General features: G+C 52.1%; 1 protein-coding gene across 2 annotated transcripts in view; it reads right to left on the reverse strand.

Annotated features, from left to right (window-relative positions):
• The window catches only part of Scube1 (signal peptide, CUB domain and EGF like domain containing 1), a 119,777-nt gene that overhangs the window by 68,904 nt on the left and 28,839 nt on the right, over positions 1-22,034 (reverse strand). For both annotated transcript variants that reach the window (XM_021183319.1, XM_021183320.2), the window contains exon 4: positions 2,420-2,554. In XM_021183319.1, coding sequence (XP_021038978.1) covers positions 2,420-2,554 — 135 coding nt within the window. The remainder of the gene's footprint in view (positions 1-2,419; positions 2,555-22,034) is intronic.

The raw sequence follows: 22,034 nt of genomic DNA on the forward strand, positions 1-22,034 counted from the left end.
AAGAAACACAATGACTTGGCTCCTGTATCTGTTTTTTTTTTTTTTTTTTTTTTTTTTTTTTTTTTTTGCCAAATCTGCATTCCTAATTTTGTTAAAATTCCATGGGAGCTTTTGGGTCCAATGGACTATGTGTCCAAGGCTATACCCAATACCAGCCAGTATACAAGTCTCTCACTTCCAGTCTCTAGAGTCCGCAAGTTCTCCTACAGTCTCTCTCTCTCTCTCTCTCTCTCTCTCTCTCTCTCTCTCTCTCTCTCTCTCTCTCACACACACACACACACACACACACACACACCCCTGGCCCAGTGAACTGCTTCAGAGTTCCACAGGGCTCATTTTCATGATTTGATCTCAGTACAACCTTGCTTCTACACTGAGGCCTTCAGCACTGGCCACTCTCCCACCACCTGCTACCTCTCTAAGGAGTCTTGTCACCTGAGCAATGTTACAGGGAGCACATCTGCTCCTCTGACCTTGCTTCCTCCCTCTTCAGAGGAGTCATGCCCAGCCTGCTATGAGCGGCCTGTGGTGGTGTTCAGGCCTGGGCTCCAGCAACAATTCTCTGCTCTCCCTGAGCTGTTACCCCACACCCCAACCCATGTCCCCTGGCTAAGACAGAAGAAGCCAGGCAAATACTGAGAAGGTGAAGGGCCAGCCACAGTGGCCCTCTTGCATCCTGCCTCTGTCCTCTCTCATACTAGAGGCATTAACTTCACCACAGCCTACCCAAGGCTCTCTCCAAAGCCAGGAACTGAAAGCCTGCACTCGCTGGTAGACGTAAAGATCCTGGAGTGTGGCCCAAAGCTGCTCTGAGAGACTCCTCCCCGTCATAGGCAGGACCTTTTCTGTCTCATGAACCTGCTTCTTATGGTCCTCGTGGATGCAGGTCCTCATTTACATCACCTACACCCATCTTGGACTGCTCTGCCCGGTGTCACAGCTAAGTGGTTATCAGGAACAAAGCGAGCACCTGTCTGCCTGAGGCCACCTGTGTGGTGGCTCTGGTGTCTGGAGCAAGCATCTGGGAAACACTGAGTTCAGCCTTTATGTCCTTGAGAGGACACTCTAATGGCAGGATCAGTGCACCAGACTTGTCTACGAGGAAACTGCCAAGAGAAACCCAGACAATCTAAGAATCTACTAGAATATTTCTGGTTTTCTGCCCCAACATATTTTTACCAAAGGTTTTTGGTGGTTGTTGTTGTTTTTGTGTTTGTTTGTCTTTTATTTTCTCAGGAATCATTTTCTAGCAGAAACCAACCACAGTGTCCTGCAATTCCACTTTTGAACCTCTTGTAGCCAGCAGGTCACACTAGATTTTCCTTCTAGCTTCAGATACCCTGCTGACTCAAAAACTATGTCCCCTGTCTTGTGAATGAGGAAGCTGAGGTTCAGGCTCAGAGCTTGCTGAAGAGTATCCCCAGAGAGGGATGGAGGCTCTGGGTTCACACCTGGGCCCTGCTGAGCTGAGCTGAGCTGAGCTGAGTTGAGCTGAGCTGAGCTGAGCTGAGCTGAGCTGAGCTTAGCATGAGCCTTCTTTACCCCCATCTTTCAGTCTCAAACCTCCAGCTCCCCCTTCTTGTCAAAGCTCAGTCTTGGAGGAGGAACAGTGGGCTCTTCTTTAACTTCCTCCAGCCTTGACTATTTAGGACAGCCTAGCCCCAGAACGCCTTGGTTCTCTGCACCATCCCACCAGGCCTCTCTGCAGTGGTCCACAGTCCTGCCTTGGAACTGGGAGCTTGCTTAGCAACTGATGGTGCCTTTTGCTGTTTACTTGGCCCAAGTTCCATATATGTGTTGGTTTCTGACCAGCTCTGCCCCACCTTAAGGTCCTGCTGTCCTAGGTTCAAACTTCAACAAACTTCAGCATCAGACCACTAGTGACACAGCACCAAGAACTTTCACCTACTAGGCTTGGCTTGTCACCAGCTCTCTCCCTAGCCCACCCAGCTTCAGCCTGCTCAGTCACCCTATCTCATCTGGCCTCCATGGGCAGCAGACTCTCAATGCCAAGGTCCTTCAGCAGGCTGGTGACCCAGGAACATGCTGCAGATAAGCTCTGCTGCCAGAGGCTCAAGGGACATAAGGTGACACCAGCTTTTTTTAAAGAGGTCTAGAGAACATGAATCCCAGTCTTCCTGGCCATAGCCAGTCTCCAACAAAGAGGAAGCCATCTTTGGTCATATTTACCACGTGTGGACCCACCACATACAAACAGGGGAAATACCAACAGTTGGCAGAGGGAAGAACCTAGAAAGATTTTTTTTACAAAGAACCAACATTGGTAGCACAAAATAGCCACTAAGGTCACCCCTGAAATCCCCCACCCTGACCTTTAGGCCCCTGGAATCCATACGTAGAGCATCCCATGTTTCCACAGGGTTGGAAAGCATGCCCAGTCAACACAGGCCGAACTTACCATTAGAGCGGTGTATGCAGGTGTGTTGGTTGTCACTGAGAAAAAAGCCGCTGTGGCACTGGCATTCATAGCTGCCCATGGCATTGACGCAGATCTGCTGGCAGCCACCGTTGTTGTCTTGGCACTCATCTACATCTTCATGAAGAGGAAGAGAAGGGGAGAAGAGATGTTACACCTGGAGCTAGTGGGTCGCAGACACAATCAGTATCTCCATCAGTTAATGAGGGGTTTCCACCCCATGGTGCCATGCCGTAGAGATCCTGCGTGGGCACCATGCTACGACAATATTGAATGGGGGTAGTCTATAGCACCGTGCTATGGAGATGCTGTATGGGCATATGCCATGGCACCATGCTATGACAGCACTGAACAGGGGCATCCCATAGCACCATGCTACGACAGTACTGCACGGGGGGTACCTCTGTAGCACCGTGCTATGGAGATGCTACATGACAGTACACCAGAGGTATTTCATGGTACACTTTTAGGGTTTGAAAATGCTTGGCCTGGGGAGTGGCACTATTAGAAGGTGTGGTCTTGTTAGAGTAGGTGTGTCACTGTGGGTGTGGGCTTAAGACCCTTATCCTAGCTGCCTGGAAGCCAGTATTCTGCTAGCAGCCTTCAGATGAAGATGCAGAACTCTAAGCTCCTCCTGCACCATGCCTGCCTGGATGCTGCCATGCTTCCTGTCTTGATGATAACAGACTGAGCCTCTGAACCTGTAAGGCAGCCCTAATTAAATGTCCTTTATAAGATGTGCCTTGGTCATGGTGTCTGTTCACAGAGTAAAACCCTAGGACATACTCCATAGGCATACTGCGTGGTATTCCTTCACAATCAAACTACAGAAGTAGTCAGTTACAAGGGCTAGAGGACTATACCTAACCTAGTTCTAAGCATTGTTCCCGTGTTAACTCTAGCCCTGCACGAACACTCTCAGACTCAAATATGAGCTATTTTACAAACAAGGAATCTGAATCCCACGTGCAGGGCTACGTGGAAAATGGCAGGGGCAGACTCAGACCCCTCGGATCAACTCCCACGCCTGGCCTCTCCTCTAACACCACTGGACTCCTGTCCTCAGGGTGACAGTGCAGACCGAAGCATCTCCCCACCCCACGAGGCTTGGCTGGCCACAGCTCACCATTCCACCCGTTCCCAACCCACCTCAGATTTACAGCTGGTGGCACAAGACCCTGGAACCCCGAGGAGGGAGGCTGGGGGCCAGGGCAGCTGGCACCACCCTGAAGGTCTCTGCTTGGCAGATTGATTTCAAAAGCCTGGAGGTGGGGGGGGGGAGGATTTGCAAAGCCCCTGACCTCTGGCTGCCAGGACTGCAGGGGAAGGCTGCCAAGAGGGCTTTCCCACTCAGCGGGAGGCACCGGCTCAGGGCCGACACTCACTTCTGACCAGAGACTGCGGGCACAAAGGGTGTGCCTGGCTGAAAGGACCTTTATAGAGCTCTGGTCCAGAGTGAAACAGCATGTTTCAATTACCAGAGTCATAAGCCCCTACTCTGTCGGTTTGTTTAATGAAAGAAGGGCTTCTTAAACCTTAATGTCCCATGGCTGTATTGTCATTCCAGGAGGCAAATACATAAAACCACAAAGCAGTATGTATGTGGAGCTACTGGCTGTGTCCAGCCTTCAACACACACACACACACACACACACACACACACACACACACACACACTTCCTTTCGTGCATATGTGCATGCACATACACCGCTGGCACAGAAAATTTCCTATGCTTCTCAACACAGACGTCTTTTGCCACTGAGACCAAAAAAAAAAAAAAAAAAAAAAAAAGGATGTGGGAAGGTAGAGGCAGGCGATGACCTACACTGAACTGGGGACAGCTTGGCTCTGCAGCGCTGTCAGCTGGGTCCTATTTAGGCTCGAGGACTGCAGACCACTTAACCACCCAGGAGACCGCGGCTGCCTTTGAGGCCCACAGCGTGGAGCATCATTACTCTCTGGCGAGCTCAAATGTCAGCCGTGTGGCTGTCAGAGGAGGGAAACGGAGCTCTGAGCTCTAAAAGCCACCGGAGTTTCCAGCTCACATGTAAAGGTGGCTCTTGCAGAGAGGAGCAGCAGGACCAGAGGCTGACCTGGGAGGCCAGGGAGAAGGGCAGGCATTCTTAGTTCTCTGAATAGCCTTCTCTAGGTCTTGTTGATGGCTCCCTGCTGGCCTAGCCTTACCAGCAGCACCTTAGGGCACCCCAAAGTGCACAGAGCTGCCACCTCTCCTCTGTGCTGCAGGAGGGGTCTCTGCCTCCAGACTGTGGCTCTGTACGGGGCACTGTCGGATCACCTGAGCAACAGGAAGTCAGCATCCTGGCCGCATACTGTGGATCAAGGGGCCTCACTAGAACTGCAGAAGCTCGTGGGGTGGGTCGCTAACTGCATTTCATTCATGCGACTCTGACACTCAGGGGGCTGCTGTGACCTGGGTGACCTACTGTGTGGGTCAGGACACCAGAGCAAGAGCCTGCAGCCACCTTGCTAGGCTCGCTGTACCCCGAATGCATTTGGATTCATTAGGAAGAACCCGCTCCCTCCTGAGCTTGAGTCTGGGATCAACTTAAGCACACACCCCTAAGACTTATAAGACATGGTCCATGAACAGTGAGGATGGAAGAGTGGCTGTTTCTGTGGTGAGTCCTATCTCTGACTCAGCACCATTGGGAGGCGGGGCGGGGATGGGGTGGGGAGCGGGGTAGGCACTTGTACCTGGGTCATAGCACATAGCTGACTGTGAGCCCTGACCTTGGGATGCAGCTGAGCCCTCTGCCATCTATTCCTGCCTTCTTCTCCTGTCTCTGAGTCTCTTGGCCTCTCTGGGCCAAGCAAAGTCTCTCCACTGCAAGTCAAACACATCGGATATGGACTCTCCAGTGCTGGCTTCCTGGGGCAATGCTGGCTTCCTGGGGCAGCAATGCTGCCTTGGCCCCGATGCCCCATCTGCAGTCATCTGGCCTGGCCCAGCTTTGCACATCACCGAAAGCAAGGAACCAAGGCTGCTGACATAAGGCATCCACAGGCCCTCAGTGATCTGGCAGGGTGGCTATGCTGTTGGGACAGGGCTGTTTATACTAGCTGGGAACAATGACTCGCCAACACTGATGAATAATTTGAAACAAATGCAAGGCCATGTAAACATGTCTTTCCCTTGCTCCCAAATGATAAAACCCCAAGATTAAGCAGGCGGGAAGAGAGAGCTGTCTGTCCACACCCTTCTCAACAGTGTACAAACAGGGCTCCATGTCCTCCCCAAGTAGGGGAGAAGGTCCTGGGGACCCTGAGTCCTTAGACAGCCTGAGACCACACTCATGGTCTCTTCTAGAGACACTTTACATCTCAAGATTTTTGACAGGATTCCTGGGGGATGGAGAATGATCAGCTGGTGTACTTGGGATCAGGGGAAGTCTGTCTTCCACCCAGGACAGATAGGGTTCACCTGGCAGAGCACCCCAGGGACACAACCCTTTAGCTGTCCCTTGGAGTTAAATCAGAACACTGTGACCCAGCACAGGGTGCATCCTACTACATGAGAGGCGCCTTCACGGCCAGAAGGGAGACTACACCAGGCACTGGGTTCCCTGAGATCTGCTCTGCCTTTCCCTTGGCACAGGAGAGTGCTGGGCCATGACTCCAGGAAGTGTCAGGACCGCAGACTGTCCTCTAGGAAGAAGCTCTTTGGAGTACTAGGGTCCAGGCAGGCTTTTTCCTCTCTCTATGGAATCATGATTGTTCTCACTGCTGGACTGTGTGTCTGGTCCTGTGGGGAGTTCCTTTTCTCGCTGCCCCCCAGTCAGAGGCAACATGATGCCTTGCCATCACACAGAAGGATGCTCAATGCTAGCTCCAGCCCCAGCTCAGACAATGCTCACTAGATCTACCCAGGAGCCTCCCCCTCCTCCCAAGCCCCAGTACCGGGTCTGGTCCTTATATTCTCTGACTCTTAGAAGAGAACAGAGAAGGAAAGAGACTTTCTCAAAGTCCCAGGGAGGCAGAGTGCTCTCCTGTCAGTGACAACAACCTAGTCAGGGGTTCACAGGACAGAGGGCAGTTCCCTCCCCCCACCCTCACCGTGCTTTAGTACTTTCTTCCAGGTTCCCAGCCCTAGAGGCCATATCTCCCCACTACTTCCCTTTGCCTAGAACACAAGTCCTGCTGTGCTGCACCTGCCTTGGGTGGGGATAGGCCTTTATCTCTTTCAGGCTGAGGGCCGGCAGGGCAGGAGGCCATACCTGACAGTCTAGGGAGGACTTGCTAGGGGTGATACCACAGCTCACTTTAGAAGGAGGCTAGCTGCTGCTGCTGTAGAGTACTGTCTTGGATCACCGGGCATCCAGAGGGAATTTGCCATTTCTCCCAGTATCAGAATGCACCCCACTCATACACACAGATCCTCCTCCAGGGATAGGCTCGTCTCCTCAGACCCAAGCCCTTGCTCTTCTACATGCACAGACACTAAGTGCTGACTGAGAATGAATACAGCTTGGGATTTTAGACCAGGAATCAAGGACAGGAAGCTTCCTGGAGGAGGTGATGTGAACGCTTAGCTTTCACTACAGGGAGATGTGTGACCCAAAGCTAGAGGATCGGCAGAGAGGGAAGGACCTCTGAGCACTGCTGCAGCAGGAGAGTTCTGGAAACCCCCAAGGCTAGTGACTGGCTAGATCCCTGTGTGCTGATGAAGGCAGCTAGGAAAGTTAAGCCCTGAGCATGGAGGTGTGTCTTCAATTGAGCTCTAACTACTTTGTGCCCACGACCCTGCAAGGTTTTCAAACAATATCAGCTCTGCTGGACCTAGCTGGCAGAATGATACTCTTGGAGAAGTAGCTTGACAAGCTGGGTGTCACTAACCCTCAAGGCCTCAGCAGGACAGAACCTGTGTGTAGTGAGACTCCGAGGGGCTCTCTCCAGCCCCCACCTCGGGGACCCCGTAACAGCTAGGGTGGGCATGGGATGTTTTGCTTCTATCACCCCTCTTTAAGACCACAGTGGGCCTTCCTAGAAGGCAGGGAAACTAAACTAACCTAGGTACTGGAACTAAGTTAAGAAGATTCTAGGAGGCTCTAGAGGAAACCCTGAACCAGGTAACAGGGCTGAAGGACAGAGAGCAAACAGCTTATCTTTGAAGTCCCAGCTTGTCAAGAGATGCCAGAACCGGCCTGCACCTCCTGCGGGGTGAGCAGGTTCCCTCTTTTAACAGATAGAGCCTCTCTGCATGGAATGTCCCCCTCTTTGGCTAGCTGAGGTGACAGACAGCAAATAGGGAGGAAGTCTGTGTGCCTCCCCCCAAGGGAACCCTCAGTAAGAATACTATTTGATAGTTGTTCCTTCAATCAAAGGCAGTGTCCAATGTCAGGTGGGCATGCTGAGCCTAAGAAGGCCTGAAGACCTCACGCATGCTGGTCTGGCCTGAACCTCACCTGGCCAACCAAGTGTGAGAAGTAACCATGTTTCCCAAAATTTCTTTCGTCTCTCACCCCAACAGTCACCAGTCACTACTAACTTGTCCCCGACACTTAGGCCACCTGTGTCCCCAGCTCCCATGGCACAGCCTATCTTAGACCTCAGTGACCCCTCCACCCCCCATACACATTCTGTGTCTCACTCGTAAGCTTCCCTGGGTTGTAAACTTCAAGGGTGTGGCCACTGAGGACCCCAGGGTGGCCAGAACATGGCATCAATGATGGCGCCTAACAGTGTCCCGTTGGGGTCACTCACTGCCCAGGACAGGCACAGGTCTGGCACTGACATTGGAGCGGGCAGCCTTTAGCTGTGACTCCTGCCAGGCTTTGCTCTGGGGACACTACCCTTGCTCTCTAGTTCCCACTAGCCCTGAGGGGTCATTTCAGGGCTGGGGCCCACTCACTGTGGTTGTCCCCTTACAGGAAGGGTCTCTGAGGCCAAGGCATAGGCTTCTGGAGGGTGTCTGCAAAAGGTCTGTGGTTTGCTACCAAGGGCCGCTGCTTGGCCCCAGGTAGGGCTGTTTGTTTTTTTTTTTTTTTATTAATAGTGGGCTGTTTGTTTTATTTTGGATGAGAAACTCAAGTTTGCAGTTATTTATAACTGAAAATTACTCCTCGATCCTATTTCATTCACTTTGTGTTGCCCATGAACGCGCACAATTTGACACAGAGACTCTGTGTTTTGAGTGGACCCCACCCATGTTTCTGTGGCTGCCCAGAATCCACTGTGTGTCCGGCCTTGCCTGGGCTCCAGCGTCCTGTGGGCGGGAACTGAAGCTCAGGCACCCCAGAGAAGTCAGGCTCAACCTCCGCCCCTGAGCTTGGCCACCTGGTTCTGGCAAGAGCATTGCAGGCCCTCCCCTTCCCCGCTCCCTCAGAAGGGCAGCTGAGGCAGAAATGCCTCTTGGCTATCGAATGACTCTTGCAAAATTGCATTTGATGAGTTAAGTGTAAATAAACGAGAACCAGATGGATTTGATTTCGGGTAAAATACACACGGGTCTTAGAGATCCGGGGGCCTTGAGTTCCGACAGAGCCAGAACACTCCTGAATTGTCAAGAGCTCTGACTTGGCAGGCAGGAGGGAGCAGCAGGTCATGGCGGACCTATCTACTTACTGCCCTGGGTGTCAACTGAAGCCTTCTCCCGGGCCCCCTGCCGGTTAGCAGCATGCAGCCTCCAGGAGCTGGGCCCAAGTCTAAACTCAGGGCTGAGAGATGAGACCAGAATGGAGCTCAGCCCTCTAGACCAGCAAGCCCACTGTTACGTGAAAACCCCCAATGCAGCCCAGGAAGGCTAGGCTCTCCTGGAGCTACCTGTATCCAGGCACTGCTTCTCCAGGAAAGGCCTGCCTTCTGGGCCCAGCTGCTAATCTAGGCCCCCAGGGCTCTCTGTGTGGCCAAGCACTGGTTTGTTGCCTAGCTCAGACTTGGGGCTGCTTCCCCTCAGAACTGCCTGTGACCCTGTGACCACTGCCTATGGGGTCTGCATCTTTTCCCACAGGTCACACCAGACGGGGCACTAGTCAGTGAGGGACTGTTCTGACCCCGAGCTGCTGAGCCATGTAAGGCCTGGGTTTCATTCTCCGTAAGGCAGGGACCGTAATGTTGGAAGCGAAGGGTGTGGTAAGGAAAGCACAGAACCAAATCTCCCAGCACCTGAACAGGCCCACATGCCTATCAACAAATGTGAGCAGTGCCGAACAGAGATATAGTAAATGTCTTGAATCTCCGGGGCTTGCAGGCATGGCGTGCTGGACAGCCAAGTCCCTTCCAGATCAGAAACGTGACAACGAGCCACATGAGAAGCCTGCCTGGCCTTCTGATCTCTGAGGGGAGGAGTTCCTTAAACTGCCTCCCTCCTGACTGGACATCAGGCCATTCACCCCCCCCCCAGGATTGCTCTGGGGTTGGGAGTGGGGGCCGGGTGGGGTGGGGGTGGGGGAGAGACCAGCTTATGGTTGTGTTTAAAACTGACCAGAACCAGGGGTGGAAGGAACTGTGCGTGTGGTCTGCTCGCTATGTGGGACAGCCTTCTGCTCTCTCCTTTCTACAGTTGCTTTTTAGAATGGAGCTGCAGTTCACACTCTGGTGTGTACCGTGGCCATTTCTAGCGTACTCGCTGGGTCATGCAAAACCATCACTAGTAATTCTAGGCCATGACCCTCCCACCAATCGGTATGGACGTGCCCCTTCACAGTGAGTCCCAGGGCTCCCGAACCCCAGGTCTCTGTCTCTACATATTTACCTAGTCTAGCCATTTCACATCAATAGAATTGTATATCATCAATGTTATGATAACTGTATAAATTTATAAAACATAATAGTTATAATAATATATTGTTCTTTGGGTTTGGCTTCTTTTACATGACAGTTTGGAAGCTTCCCCCGGTGTGGCAGGTATTAGAAGCTGCATTCTTTTTTTTTTAATGACCGAGTAATATTTCCACGTCTATATATCTGCCACCATATTGGATTCCCTGGAGCTGGACTGTAAGTGGTTATGAACTACCTGATGTGAGTGCTAAGAACCAAGCTCAGGTCCTCGGAAAGAGCCGCAGATGCCTGAGCCACAGCTGTCACCCCAGTGCCCGCCCCTGTAGCTAACAGTTTCCTGTTAAGCTACATCGCGTTACACTGTCAGCAGCAAAGTGTGAGGCTTCTAGCTCTCCACATCCACACGGTCAGCGCTTGTCAGAAGGGCCACTCTAGTGGGTGTGACCTGGTGTCTCCTGGCTTCTAGTCACACTTCCCTGACTGCTAACAACCTTAAACAGGTTTTTTCTGAATGCACAGTGGTCATTTGCATATCCCCTTTAGAGGCCTCTCTATTCAAATCTTGCTCTTTTTGTGGAAATACATAAACTGGGCTGTACAACCTAATGCAGGGTGGCTTAGTGGCCCACAGTTGTGTGAAGGTGTCCGACAGCTGGGACTTCCCACTCTGCCCACCCTCCTCTACCAAGGCTGGGCCGCTGAGACACGGAAGGCTCCATACTATCCATTGTTTGCTTAGTTAGAGTTTCACTGCTGTGAACAGACACCATGACCAAGGCAACTCTTACAAGAACATTTAATTGAGGCTGGCTTACAGGTTCAGAGGTTCAGTCCATTATCATCAAGGTGGGAACAGGGTAGCATCTAGGCAGGCATGGTGCAGGCGGAGCTGAGAGTTCTCCATCTCCACCTGAAGGCTGCTAGTGGAAGATAGCCTTCCAGGCAGTTAGGATGAGGGTCTTAAGTCCACACCCACAATGACACGCCTACTCCAACAAGGCCACACCTCCTAATAGTGCCACTCTTTGGACAAACCATTACACTTGTCAACATCCTGCTCTGACCACGCCCCTTAGCAGCATCTCTGATGACTGATAATCTGCTCTTGGAGCTAGGCAGCTCCTCTACCATCCTCTAAGACTGTACATTGGCTAGTGCGGTGCCTGCCTTTGGATGTTCAGCAAACACACCTGACCCACCAGAGTCCAGGGTAGTCTCCTAACATCACCTCTCACAGAAGAGCAGAGTCAAACACACAGCTGCATTAGGCTCTCCTAACATCACCTCTCACAGAAGAGCAGAGTCAAACACACAGCTGCATTAGGCTCCCAGCCTCTGTCTTACCACAGAGCCCAGACACCTGGCTGTCAATCTCAATACCACCTTCCCATCCCTACATCTGGTCCCTGTGACAGTTGTACTTGCTGCAAAAATCCCCAAGCACAAATCCATCTCTCACCTCTCCCTGTGGGATAGCTGGCCAGCCTCCCTTGCTCAGACCCATATCCCTGCCTTTACCCCACAGCCCCATCAAAAAGACCATGTCATCTACTTCCTGAAGTCCCCCAAAAGCACACACACAGGCTTCCTTTTCCCTGGTCACCGAAGGTGATCACTCTGGCTGCATGCCCAACAGCTTGGCTTCTGCTGGCCAACTCTGGCCTGGCCATACATATGGTATCTTAGTTTCCTGTCCAGTTTGCTATGATAAAATATCTGGCCAACAAGCAATCTAGGGTTCCAAAGGATTTATTTCCACTCATGGTTCTGGGCTATACATATCATAGTGGGGGCATTGCAGCAGCAGAGGCTTGACAGGACTGGTCACATCACATCCACAGTCAAGAGAACAGAGAATGTCTGTATGGATACAGGTTCTCAGTTCATCTTCTCTTTTATGCCAGAGAATGGTCCTGCCCACACTTAGGCTGGTCTTCCCACATCAATTATTATAATCAAGAAGTCCCCCATAGACAAGTCCACATACCAACCTGCTCTAGAGGGCCTCTCACAGAGATTCTTCCCACGTCCTTCTAGACGGTGTCAAGTTGACAATTAAAGACTAACCCTCATACATGGTCAGATCAGCTCTCCAGGAATCCCTCAGTACAGTGGGGATGAGATGGGACTCTGCCTCAGTGGCGTTCCAGTCCCATTTCAGGAAGCTCCCCAGCCAGCAGCCTGCCTATAGTCCACACGTGGGTGACAGAGCAGGGACAGGAACAGAACTTTCCTCCTCATGGGCCCCACACAGCATAGACATCTGTGACTGTGACCCTGGCCGGACATCTGTGGGAGGCACTTGAGTTTTTAAAAACGTCTTTTGATGAGGATAAGGATGGAGGGCTGGCGGGGGAGGGAGGGCAACCAAACAGACGAGGCACGGAGACAGAACTCTGGGAGGAGAGTTGCTCAGGGTCTGGCAGGACCTGAGGGAGAGGCCTGCAAGGGCCCAGATGGGAGTGATGACCTCTGTGATGTGTCTGCAAGAAGCCTGACTCTTCCCTCCAGAGAATCTTAGAGCAGAGCAGGTCCAGAGTTGCGTGGACATCACCTGACACAGCTAACGCACATCCTGCCTGATGTCAGCCCAGGGCACTGGTTTGTTTTCAGGCTTACTACTATCTCAACTGGGAATCTCCAGGCCTCGGTTCTTCTGGCTGCAACACTTGGCAGGTCCGACCTCCTCAAGCTTTTGCGCACACAGGACCGGGCAGGCAGGGCAGGCAGGGCAGAGTGCTGTGGGCCTCAGGGTTGTCTTCTATTTTGTATATCTGTGTACATACGTATGTGTGTATAGGCGGGAACACCTATGGGCTCATATTGTGGATGCCATACATCAACGCTGGGTGTCTTTCTCAACCTTATCCTTAAGACAGGGTCTTTCACTAAGCCTGGAGTTTGCCAGCTGGTTTGGCTTGCTAACCAGAAAGTCCCAGGACAGTGGTTCTCAACAGCAACCCTTTAATACAGTTCCTCATGTTGTGGTGACTCCCAACCATAACATTATCTCATTGTTACTTCATAACTGTGATTTTGCTACTGTTATGAATCATAATGTAAATATCTTAATATGCGGCCCCTGTAAAATGGTCACTGAACCCCCAAAAGTGTGTTCCCTGGGATCGTCCTGTCTCTAGCTGCCCAAAGCTGTGTCTTTCACCTGGCTGCTAAGGACTGAAACTCCTCCTTCTTTCTAGCTCCTTCCACTTGCCCAGCCCCACTCCATCTCTTTGTGAGAGACTTGTCATGCCGCTCAGTCTCCTGCCCCATGCATGTCCCACCCTGGCCCTCTAACAGGTTTGCATGCGTGGGTGGATTCTTTCCCGCACTCAGCACCCCTTATAGTCAGCTTAGGGATGGGACATTTGGTGACCGACGAGACCAAGTGCTGGCTTCATCTCATTAGTGAACACACTTGAGAGAAAGCAGAGGCCAAGGCAGGACAGTTGGAGACTACGAACTGATCCCTCTGAAGCCAGGAGCTAACATCCCCTCCCTCACCCCCGGGCCCCCGCCACCAAGTCTTCCACCTTAAACTGCCTATGTCAGCCATCTCATCACAGGGACGAAGAACCTGACTAACGCACCACAGAGGAACTTCTGAGGCCTGCCAGGAACACGCTGTGAGGAGATAAGGCCAGACAGATCAACCCAGAGCCTGTGAGCCTCTCTCTCTCTCCGAGATAGCCTGGGGCCAGTGAGGGCAAAAGCACATTTGGTGGTGGGATGTTGTGAATGTCTCGTGTGTGTGTGTGTGTGTGTGTGTGTGTGTGTGTGTGTGTGCACCCAATGTCTGGTCTGTAGCGAGGTTCTGACGTTCCTGCATCCCGTACATCTGCAGATTCTGGTCAGGCAGTGTGTGATGCACCTGTCTCCTCAGGCTCACGGGTGTCTATCCCAAGTCCATCCCCCAACCTGCCTGAGCTTCCTGCTGCTATGCTTTGTGTATACTGTTGCCATCTCTTAAACTATTCTCTTTGCAAAGTGGTGGCAGTGCACGCCTTTAATCCCAGCATTCAGGAGGCAGAGGCAGGAGGATCTCTGCACCTGAGGCTAGCCTGGTCTACAGAGTGAGTTCCAGGATAACCAGGGCTACACAGAGAAACCCTGTCTCGAAAAAAAACCAAACTAAACAAACCAAGGAACCTCACTCTTGATCCGACACTTGAGCCGGCTGTCAATTGTCAATAACCACTGGACAGCCCACCCCCAGCATTGATTACACAGAGGCACCACATTGGGAGTTATTTTCCAATTCTAAGTCCAGGAATGAGTTGACTGGCAGACATGGGCATGCAAGAAGCCAACACGGGCAGAGAGGGCTTTGCCATATTACAAGCTATATCTCCCAGGTACATTGCTGCCCCAACCAGAGGATCACCACAGCAATGGTACCAAGTGCCCACTGGCTACCTGCTCCCCACATCCTGGGCCTTGATTAGATCATGGCCACACAATTATGTATCAGTGTTAAGGAAGGGTCTTTTGTTGGTGTCGAGAGGCAGCATATCGTATCAATCAATGCAGTGCTTATAACCATATGAAGTTATGTCTATGCCTGGACAAGTCTGGACATGGCCTTAGAGCAGGGTGACCACATCAAGTGTTTTCCAATTTTGTGCCTGATTTGTCTGGAAGTTTCCGTATAATTATCCCACGTGTGGAAGACGGGTAAGTAAATGCTCTAGCAATGCAGTCTAATTCTTGGGGGTGGGGTGTCTATATGCAGGGTTGGGGTGTGCACTGGCAGCCAGTCACTCGGCAGGGAGGCTAGGGAAGGGGGCGGCTAGAATACCTGGGCCAGCAAGGATGAGGGTGGGGTGTGCAATGGGGGCAGAGGTGCTTCCAAGCAGGGACTGGCTTAACTTTTAGTTTGCTGGGAGCTTAGGCAAGAAAAGTAAGGTTGGCCATGGCAGGCAGGATCTCTTAGGACCCCTGTCTCCATCTGGGGAGCCTGGCTCCTCATCATGGAGCTACCATTGTGGTCCAGCCCCTGCACATTCTTCGTGGAAGGACCAATGGCTGGTCCTAAATGCTTCTGCTGGTGTCTGATCGCCGGGCAGCCGGCAGACAAACCAGGGATGGTGGTGGCGGCAAGATGGCCTGCAAGATCCTGTCCTTGTTGAGGTCGACTTAGGAGGTGATGAAGGACCCCAGACTAAGCAGCCACGCCTACTGTTCACTCCACAGATGGGGAGCGCCTGTGGGCACAGGCTGTCCCTGCCAGGCATCTATTTCCAGTTGCATGTGGTCTGGATGAGGTGAGTAAGAGAGGCTTGCTGGGCAGGCGGATGCATGGGTTGGCTGATGACCATCAGAAACAGCCAGGGCTCTGTCCCGCTGTGTCGGGGCAGGGGTAGCTGCATCATCTGCTCAGACACAGCCAGGCCCTGCATATGTTTGTGTGACCCAAGACGCCACCCGGGGCCCCGTGGATCCAGGATGAGCAAGAGTGTTGTCATAGGGGTGGGCTGGAGATGGGCTGTGGGGAGGCACCCTCATGTCTTACCAATGCCCCTTTTAGTGCACAACTCAGCGCTGGGTCTGAGCCTGTGATTTGGAGGCAGGATATTTTTAAAGAGTCTTCACAAGACACTTATTATTGTTTATTCCCTCGGGGTTCCGACTGAGCTCTTGGCACCCAGATGGCAAACGGAACCCGGGGAAGGCGAGTGTCCGGCTTGCCTGCTGCTCTCTGTCCGTGGTCTGTGTTTACTTTGCTGTTTGTGGTCTCTTCTGTTATGGAGTCTCTGCTCTGGGACAGAGCAGGGATTCTTCCCCAAGCCACCAAAGAGAGATCTCTCCAAAGGTGGGGTAGGCATAGGGTGGAGTGACAACAGACTTCAGCCTAAGGCATGATGAAGTTTCAATTGACTGCTGACTGGAGGGGAGGGAAGGAGCCGGAGGCCTGTGCTCTTCATTGATACTGTGTTTCTCCACACAGACCTCACTTGGCTTCCACCGATCACGCCAATGCCCCCACAGGCCACACCCACACAGACCACACCCATATAGACCACACCCTGACACAAGTCATATTATTCCCATTCTGACCACACCCCCATAGACACACTTCCACAGACCACTCATATATACCTAGGTAACACCTCTATATAGACTATGTTTACAGTCTATGTTCGCTACACAGACCACTCCCACCCCTCTATAGAAGTTCTCCGTAAGCTCCCCCTCCACACACACTAACATGCTGTATTTCCAGGATCCCCTCCTGGAACCATCACCATGCCACCTTCCCAGATAAAACTGGGAGCACAGAACTGCTCTCTACCTCCCACCGTGGCTAGGCAGGGAGCCAGGAGTGAAGGTCCAGGGCACCTGATTTCCTGGTGCCTCTTCTCCAGGCATCTAGAGCAGAGGGTGGAAGGACCTGGGAACAGAGACACCGTGTGGATAGATTCTGAGCCAATACGGGCCTCTAGCTGGTAAAACACCTTCCCAAAGAACCTGCCCAGCTCAGTGTGTGCTGGGGTGGGATCTGCTCCAATGGCAGGTCTGCAAGCTCACAGCCATGCAGTCAGTGTGCTCACTGCTGTTGGGGTGCCTTTCTTGTGATGGGCCCCCTGGTATTCCTGTCTTACACAAGAACCTCGCAGGCCCTGGATGCATAGCCAAGTCAGTCTGGAGCACAGCTCTTCTAGGGAAGTAGGATGATCCACTCCCAGACTGCCAAAGCAGCCTTAAATGGTGCTATAGAAACCATAGAGTCAGAGCTGGAGAGATGGCTCAGAGGTTAAGAGCATGGACTGCTGCTCTTCCAGAGGTCCTGAGTTCAATTCCCAGCAACCACATGGTGGCTCACAGCCATCTGTAATGGGATCTGATGCCCTCTTTTGGTGTGTCTGAAGACAGCTACAGTGTACTTACATATATAAAAATGAATAAAGTAAACAAATCTTTTAAAACAAAACCAAACAAACAAAGAAGTCGTATAGTCAGGGAAGCGTTTTCTGGGAGTTGTCGCTTGGTCAGAGAGTCTTGGTTAGGAGACAAGTGTGTATGTGTGGGTGAGCCAAATAGGCTTAACTGGGAGGCTGGAGTGGGCCATTTCAGTAGCAGGGACCACAGGGACCAGGCCTGGAGAGCAAGAAGAAAGTTAGTCAGGGGAGTTACAGTTACTTCATGTGCTGGGCCACGGTCCTGAGACAGCCAGGAGCTGTCAGCCTGGGATGAGGAGGACATAGGAAAAAGCTTGGCTATTGTCCCTAAGACATCTAGAGGGAGAAGCGGCTCAGTGAGGAGGTCCTGGGGCTCCAAGGACCTTGTGGGGGTAGGGATGGGCTCCATGCCCCCCCCAACATCTGGCCTCCCATTTCAGCTGGAGCAACATGACCCCTGCATGATCTCTAAAGAGAAGGAATTCTGCTGCTGTCCACACAACCCCGTGAAGTCTGAAAACCACTGGCCGAATCCCATCCACTTAATCTCACATACCATGTGGAAGCTGAGGCCTGGAGACAGAGTGTCCCAGCATCCCCCAGGAAGGCAGCCGCCGCCAGTGCCTGCCTCTTAGTTCACTGTCCTTTTCACTCCAGGGCTGGCCTGGGCTCTTCCAAAAAAAAAAGCTCACCCCACTTTCTGGCTGGCCCTGGAGAAGGGTTGGGGAGCCCCCCAGCTTGGAACCATTCCACCTCCCCACCTGCTTCCCATTTGTGCAGCGATGGGGCAATCCAGCACACGTTTCTTTTTCTCAGGCCAAGGAATTTCTATCAAATTAACAAATGCAAATCTGCAGTGAGCTCACAAGCCTGTAATCCTGGCCACTCTAGAGGCGGAATCAGGAGGCTCAGGAGTTCAAGGCGGGGTCCCCATACGGAGTAAGTTCAAGTCCAGGCTGGGCTACATGAGATTCCCATCTCAGCAAAAAGGAAGCCAAATGAATAGTCGTAAAATGGCCTGCCTGTCTCGAACTGTGACAGCATCCTGCAGTCAAGGATTTCCATTCACCTCAGCAAGGGCCAAGATGAGAAGGAAGAGGGAGAAGGGTACAGGGATCAGGGAGAAGTTTCCCCCCTCTGCCTCAGAAACACTGCCACCTATGCAGAGGAGACAGGGTTGACCAGGGCTGTCTAGTTTTACATCAAGATGGTCAACCTTTATTCCCCTAGTGAGAGACATTTTTGAGCTGCCGGGAGTCTGAAAACAAATAAAGGGTAACTGGAACCTTCCTCAGGGTTCAGAGGAGCAGCGCTGGCTCCAGCTGTCTTCCCAGAGTGACCCAGCATAGGGAGCTCTCCCAGCATCTCAGCGACTCCCTCCCCACACACAACTGGGCCTTGCAATCCTCTCCCCAGGGCCCTTGTCCACATCCTCTCCCGCCTGAGGCAGTGGTATCTAAAGTCACTTGCACACTCTCCTTCATTTGGACACAGCAGAGAGTGGCTGTGCCCACCTCATAGGGGCCAGAACAACACTGAGAAGGCAGAGGATGTGGCCAGGTTACAAAATGAGAAGCCCTGATGTCTTGTGATCCTCCACATCCCCCTTGAGAGGGTGGAGTGCTGATTGACCTGCATTGGTTTTATCTGTCAGGAGCACCTTGTTGGATGTAGGGCTCAGGTGTCTGTTATAGGTCTCACACACAGTCCACAGCCCAAGCTGGTCCACTGCTCCTTCACCAGTTCAAGCTCTACTCGTGTTCTTTAAAAAGGACTCTAAGTGGCTTTGCATAGTAGGGCAGTGGTAAGTAGATCATTGACACCCATGTAGCCTTTGCTAGGTGGGGGGTATCACACCGAGTGATTTACAAAGCTCATCTTAGAAATAAGCATGCTCACTGATCCCACCTTACAGTCGAGGCCCAGAGAAGCTAGGTTACCTAACCACAGTCACACCGTGATGGACTCAGGCAGGATGTCCAAAGCCAGGCAGGTTGAGTGTTGGTGATTACTAAGGACAGGCCATCCATACTGGATTCTCATCTGAGGGGGGCTGCACAGGGCAGGTGCACATGAGATCTTTATGAGATAAACTGGTATTGATGTTTCTGGTATTCAAAGCCATCTTGAAGCTGACGTCTCACACTCCTCCCAGGTTAGACTCCAGAGACATCTGACCTTGCATGCCCTTTGTATGTGGAAGACCGGTTCTTATCTCCAACAGAATTCAACCAAGCTTGAGTCCTGCAATCCATCCTACCTAAGACATTCACCTCTCCAAGGCATCTCTGCCTAAGTCACAAGGCAGAACCACACAGACACTGAAGGTCAAACCCCGACAGTTGGTCCTTGTTCTCTCTGGCCTCTTAAGTTGAATCCATCGGGACTTCCTGTTGCCTGTTGCAAATATATTTTGAGTTCGGCCACCACCTCCACCGCTGTCACCCTACACTGAATCACCAGCATCCAGCCGGGCCACTATAGGGGCCTCCCTTCTGAAGCATCCTGCCCCCCCCCCAATCCCTATAACAGTCCTCTTGGAAACAGTAAGGGTTTTTATTCAAAACATGTTAGTCTCTGGTCAAAATGTCCCCCCCCCCCCCCCCCCCNCCCCCCCCGCTTGCTTCTCAGTTACTTGGGATAAAATCTACCCTGTGGTGGTTTGAATAGGAACGCCCTTCACCCCCCACCTTACTTGGCCAATAAGGACTGGCACGATTAGGAGATGTGGCTTTGTTGGAGTAGGTGTGGCTTTGTTGGAGGAAGTGTGTCACTGTGGGGGATGGGCTTTGAGGTCTCCTACGCTCAAGCTCTGCCCAGTGTGGCTCACAGTCTCTCGCTGCTGCTGTCTGTAGATCAAGATGTAGACCTCTCAGCTCCAGCACCATACCTGCCTGGATGCTGCCAAGCTTCTCAGCATGATGATGATGGACTAAACCTCTGAACTGTAAGCCATCCCCAATTAAATATTTTCCTTTATAAGAGTTGCCATGGTGATGGGGAAGAGGTCAGCTCAGGAACTTTAGAAGATTCCAGCGGACCCCTCCCCTCCTGGAAGGGAAAGGTCATAAAGAACACAAGCATCCCTCCCCTCCAGAAGGGCGGGGCTAACTACATTCCTCAGACCACAGGGAGGAGGGGTGGACCACCAGCCACCTGCAGGTCAGGGAGGCCCAGAGCGACCATTGGCCACCTACCTCATTCTCTATAGACCAATCAGTTTAAAAGTCACACTGTTCTGCCAATCACATTGTGCCTAATGGCTGCTGCCTGGAGAACTGTGTAAAGTTCTCCATGATGGTTGAGCATTGCCATTCTCTCTCTCCGTGTTCAGGGCGACCCCAAGATGTTGGAACCATAAATTCCTCTTGCTTCCCAGCTCTGAGTTGTTCACTCAGGGAGTCCCCAGTAAGCTAAGGCTCGTCAGTCTTACAATGGTGTCTCTACACAGCAGTAAAACCCCAACCTAGGACACACCCCTTTCAGCAATCTGTGCCTGTCTCCTGGACCCATCTTCTTCCCTCTTCTATCATTCTCTAAACACAGTGATCTGTCCCTAACCTCACCAAGCTTGTCTTCCTTCTATTAGCTCAGAGGTCTCCAGACCTCTACAAGGTACTTCCCCCTCCTCCTCTTTGACGTCCTCTCTCACATCTGTTCCCCTTAAATCATACGAAACCATTAAAACCACCTTCACCATGAGTCTAGAGGGGAGTTCCCACACTTGACCTTGTTCTGTAGGGACAGAGCCACCCCACAGGGGAGGCTCACCCTGGCCTGAACGAAAGCCCAGACAGAAAGGCTGCCCGTATACAGTCTGGCCACCATCCAGCAACCACCACGGGACATGAGCCAGGAAGCTTCCGGATGGTTCCGGCTCCTGGACATCCCGTCCACCATCTCCAGTTTCATGTCTTCCAGTTGAGTCTCCAGACACCTTGGATCAGAGACTGGATTTTCCTGACTTGGTTCTTGACCCACGGAACCCACAGGCAGAGGATGATGGAATTCCACGCCACTTGATGTGGTGTGATTTTTTCATGCAGCAATGTGAGCAAAACCCATTGATCCGGCAGGTCACTCCCCACCCCCACCCCCTGGCTATCTGATGGTGCTCCCCTACCTCGGGTACTTTCTGTGTTTAGCATTACTGTTTTGGGTGGATCTGATCTGACTGAGCTACTATGCTGAGCTGTATGTTCACATGTTGCTGTCTGTGTTCCTACTATGTGAATGCAGAAGGGTGAGCCCATTACTGATTTTCCTTACTGCTTGTGTGGTCAGTGGGTACCCAGTAGGAACACAGAACAACTTTGGTGCCTACACAAATGCTTGAACACTGTTGAACAACACTTCCTCTGCCATGGATACAGGCTTCCATCCTTGTTGACCCGGGGCCCTAGAGGGTTTCCACACAGTCCTTCTCTCCTGGCACCTGCATTCCCATCATGGAGATCAGCTGAGCAAGGGCTGTGTCCAGGTCGCAAATCCCCGTTTTTACTCATTCTACAACTTATTATAGGCAGCTTGTCAAGAGCAGAGAGACATGAACCCTGAGGTCTGGAGGCACGGACAGTGAGCGAGGGTGCAATGTAAGAGGAGGCATAGGCAGGGCCCTGAGCTGGGTACCCTGGGGAAACAGCAGGGCTTTGGAAAAACAGGGCTATATACTGTCACATGGAGTAGGTGATGCCATGAGCAAGGGGTCAAACACTTCCCTCAGCGCCGGGAGGAGGTGCTCGCTTGCCCTTTGGCACACCACTATCCACCTGGTCTGGCAGGTGCTGGGATTACAGAACAAACCTGGTGGCCCCAGGACTGGGTGCATGCTTGACATAGAACATCCCTCTCTCAACATGGAGCTTTCCTGGGTGCTGTGGGGCAACACTTATCAGCAGGCACAGGCTCAAGTCTTGATGTGACAAATGCTGAGTCTGGTCTTAGCTGTGCTTCCTAC

The sequence above is a fragment of the Mus caroli genome, chromosome 15 (assembly GCF_900094665.2).
Source record: "Mus caroli chromosome 15, CAROLI_EIJ_v1.1, whole genome shotgun sequence".
NCBI classification, from domain to species: Eukaryota; Metazoa; Chordata; class Mammalia; order Rodentia; family Muridae; genus Mus; species Mus caroli.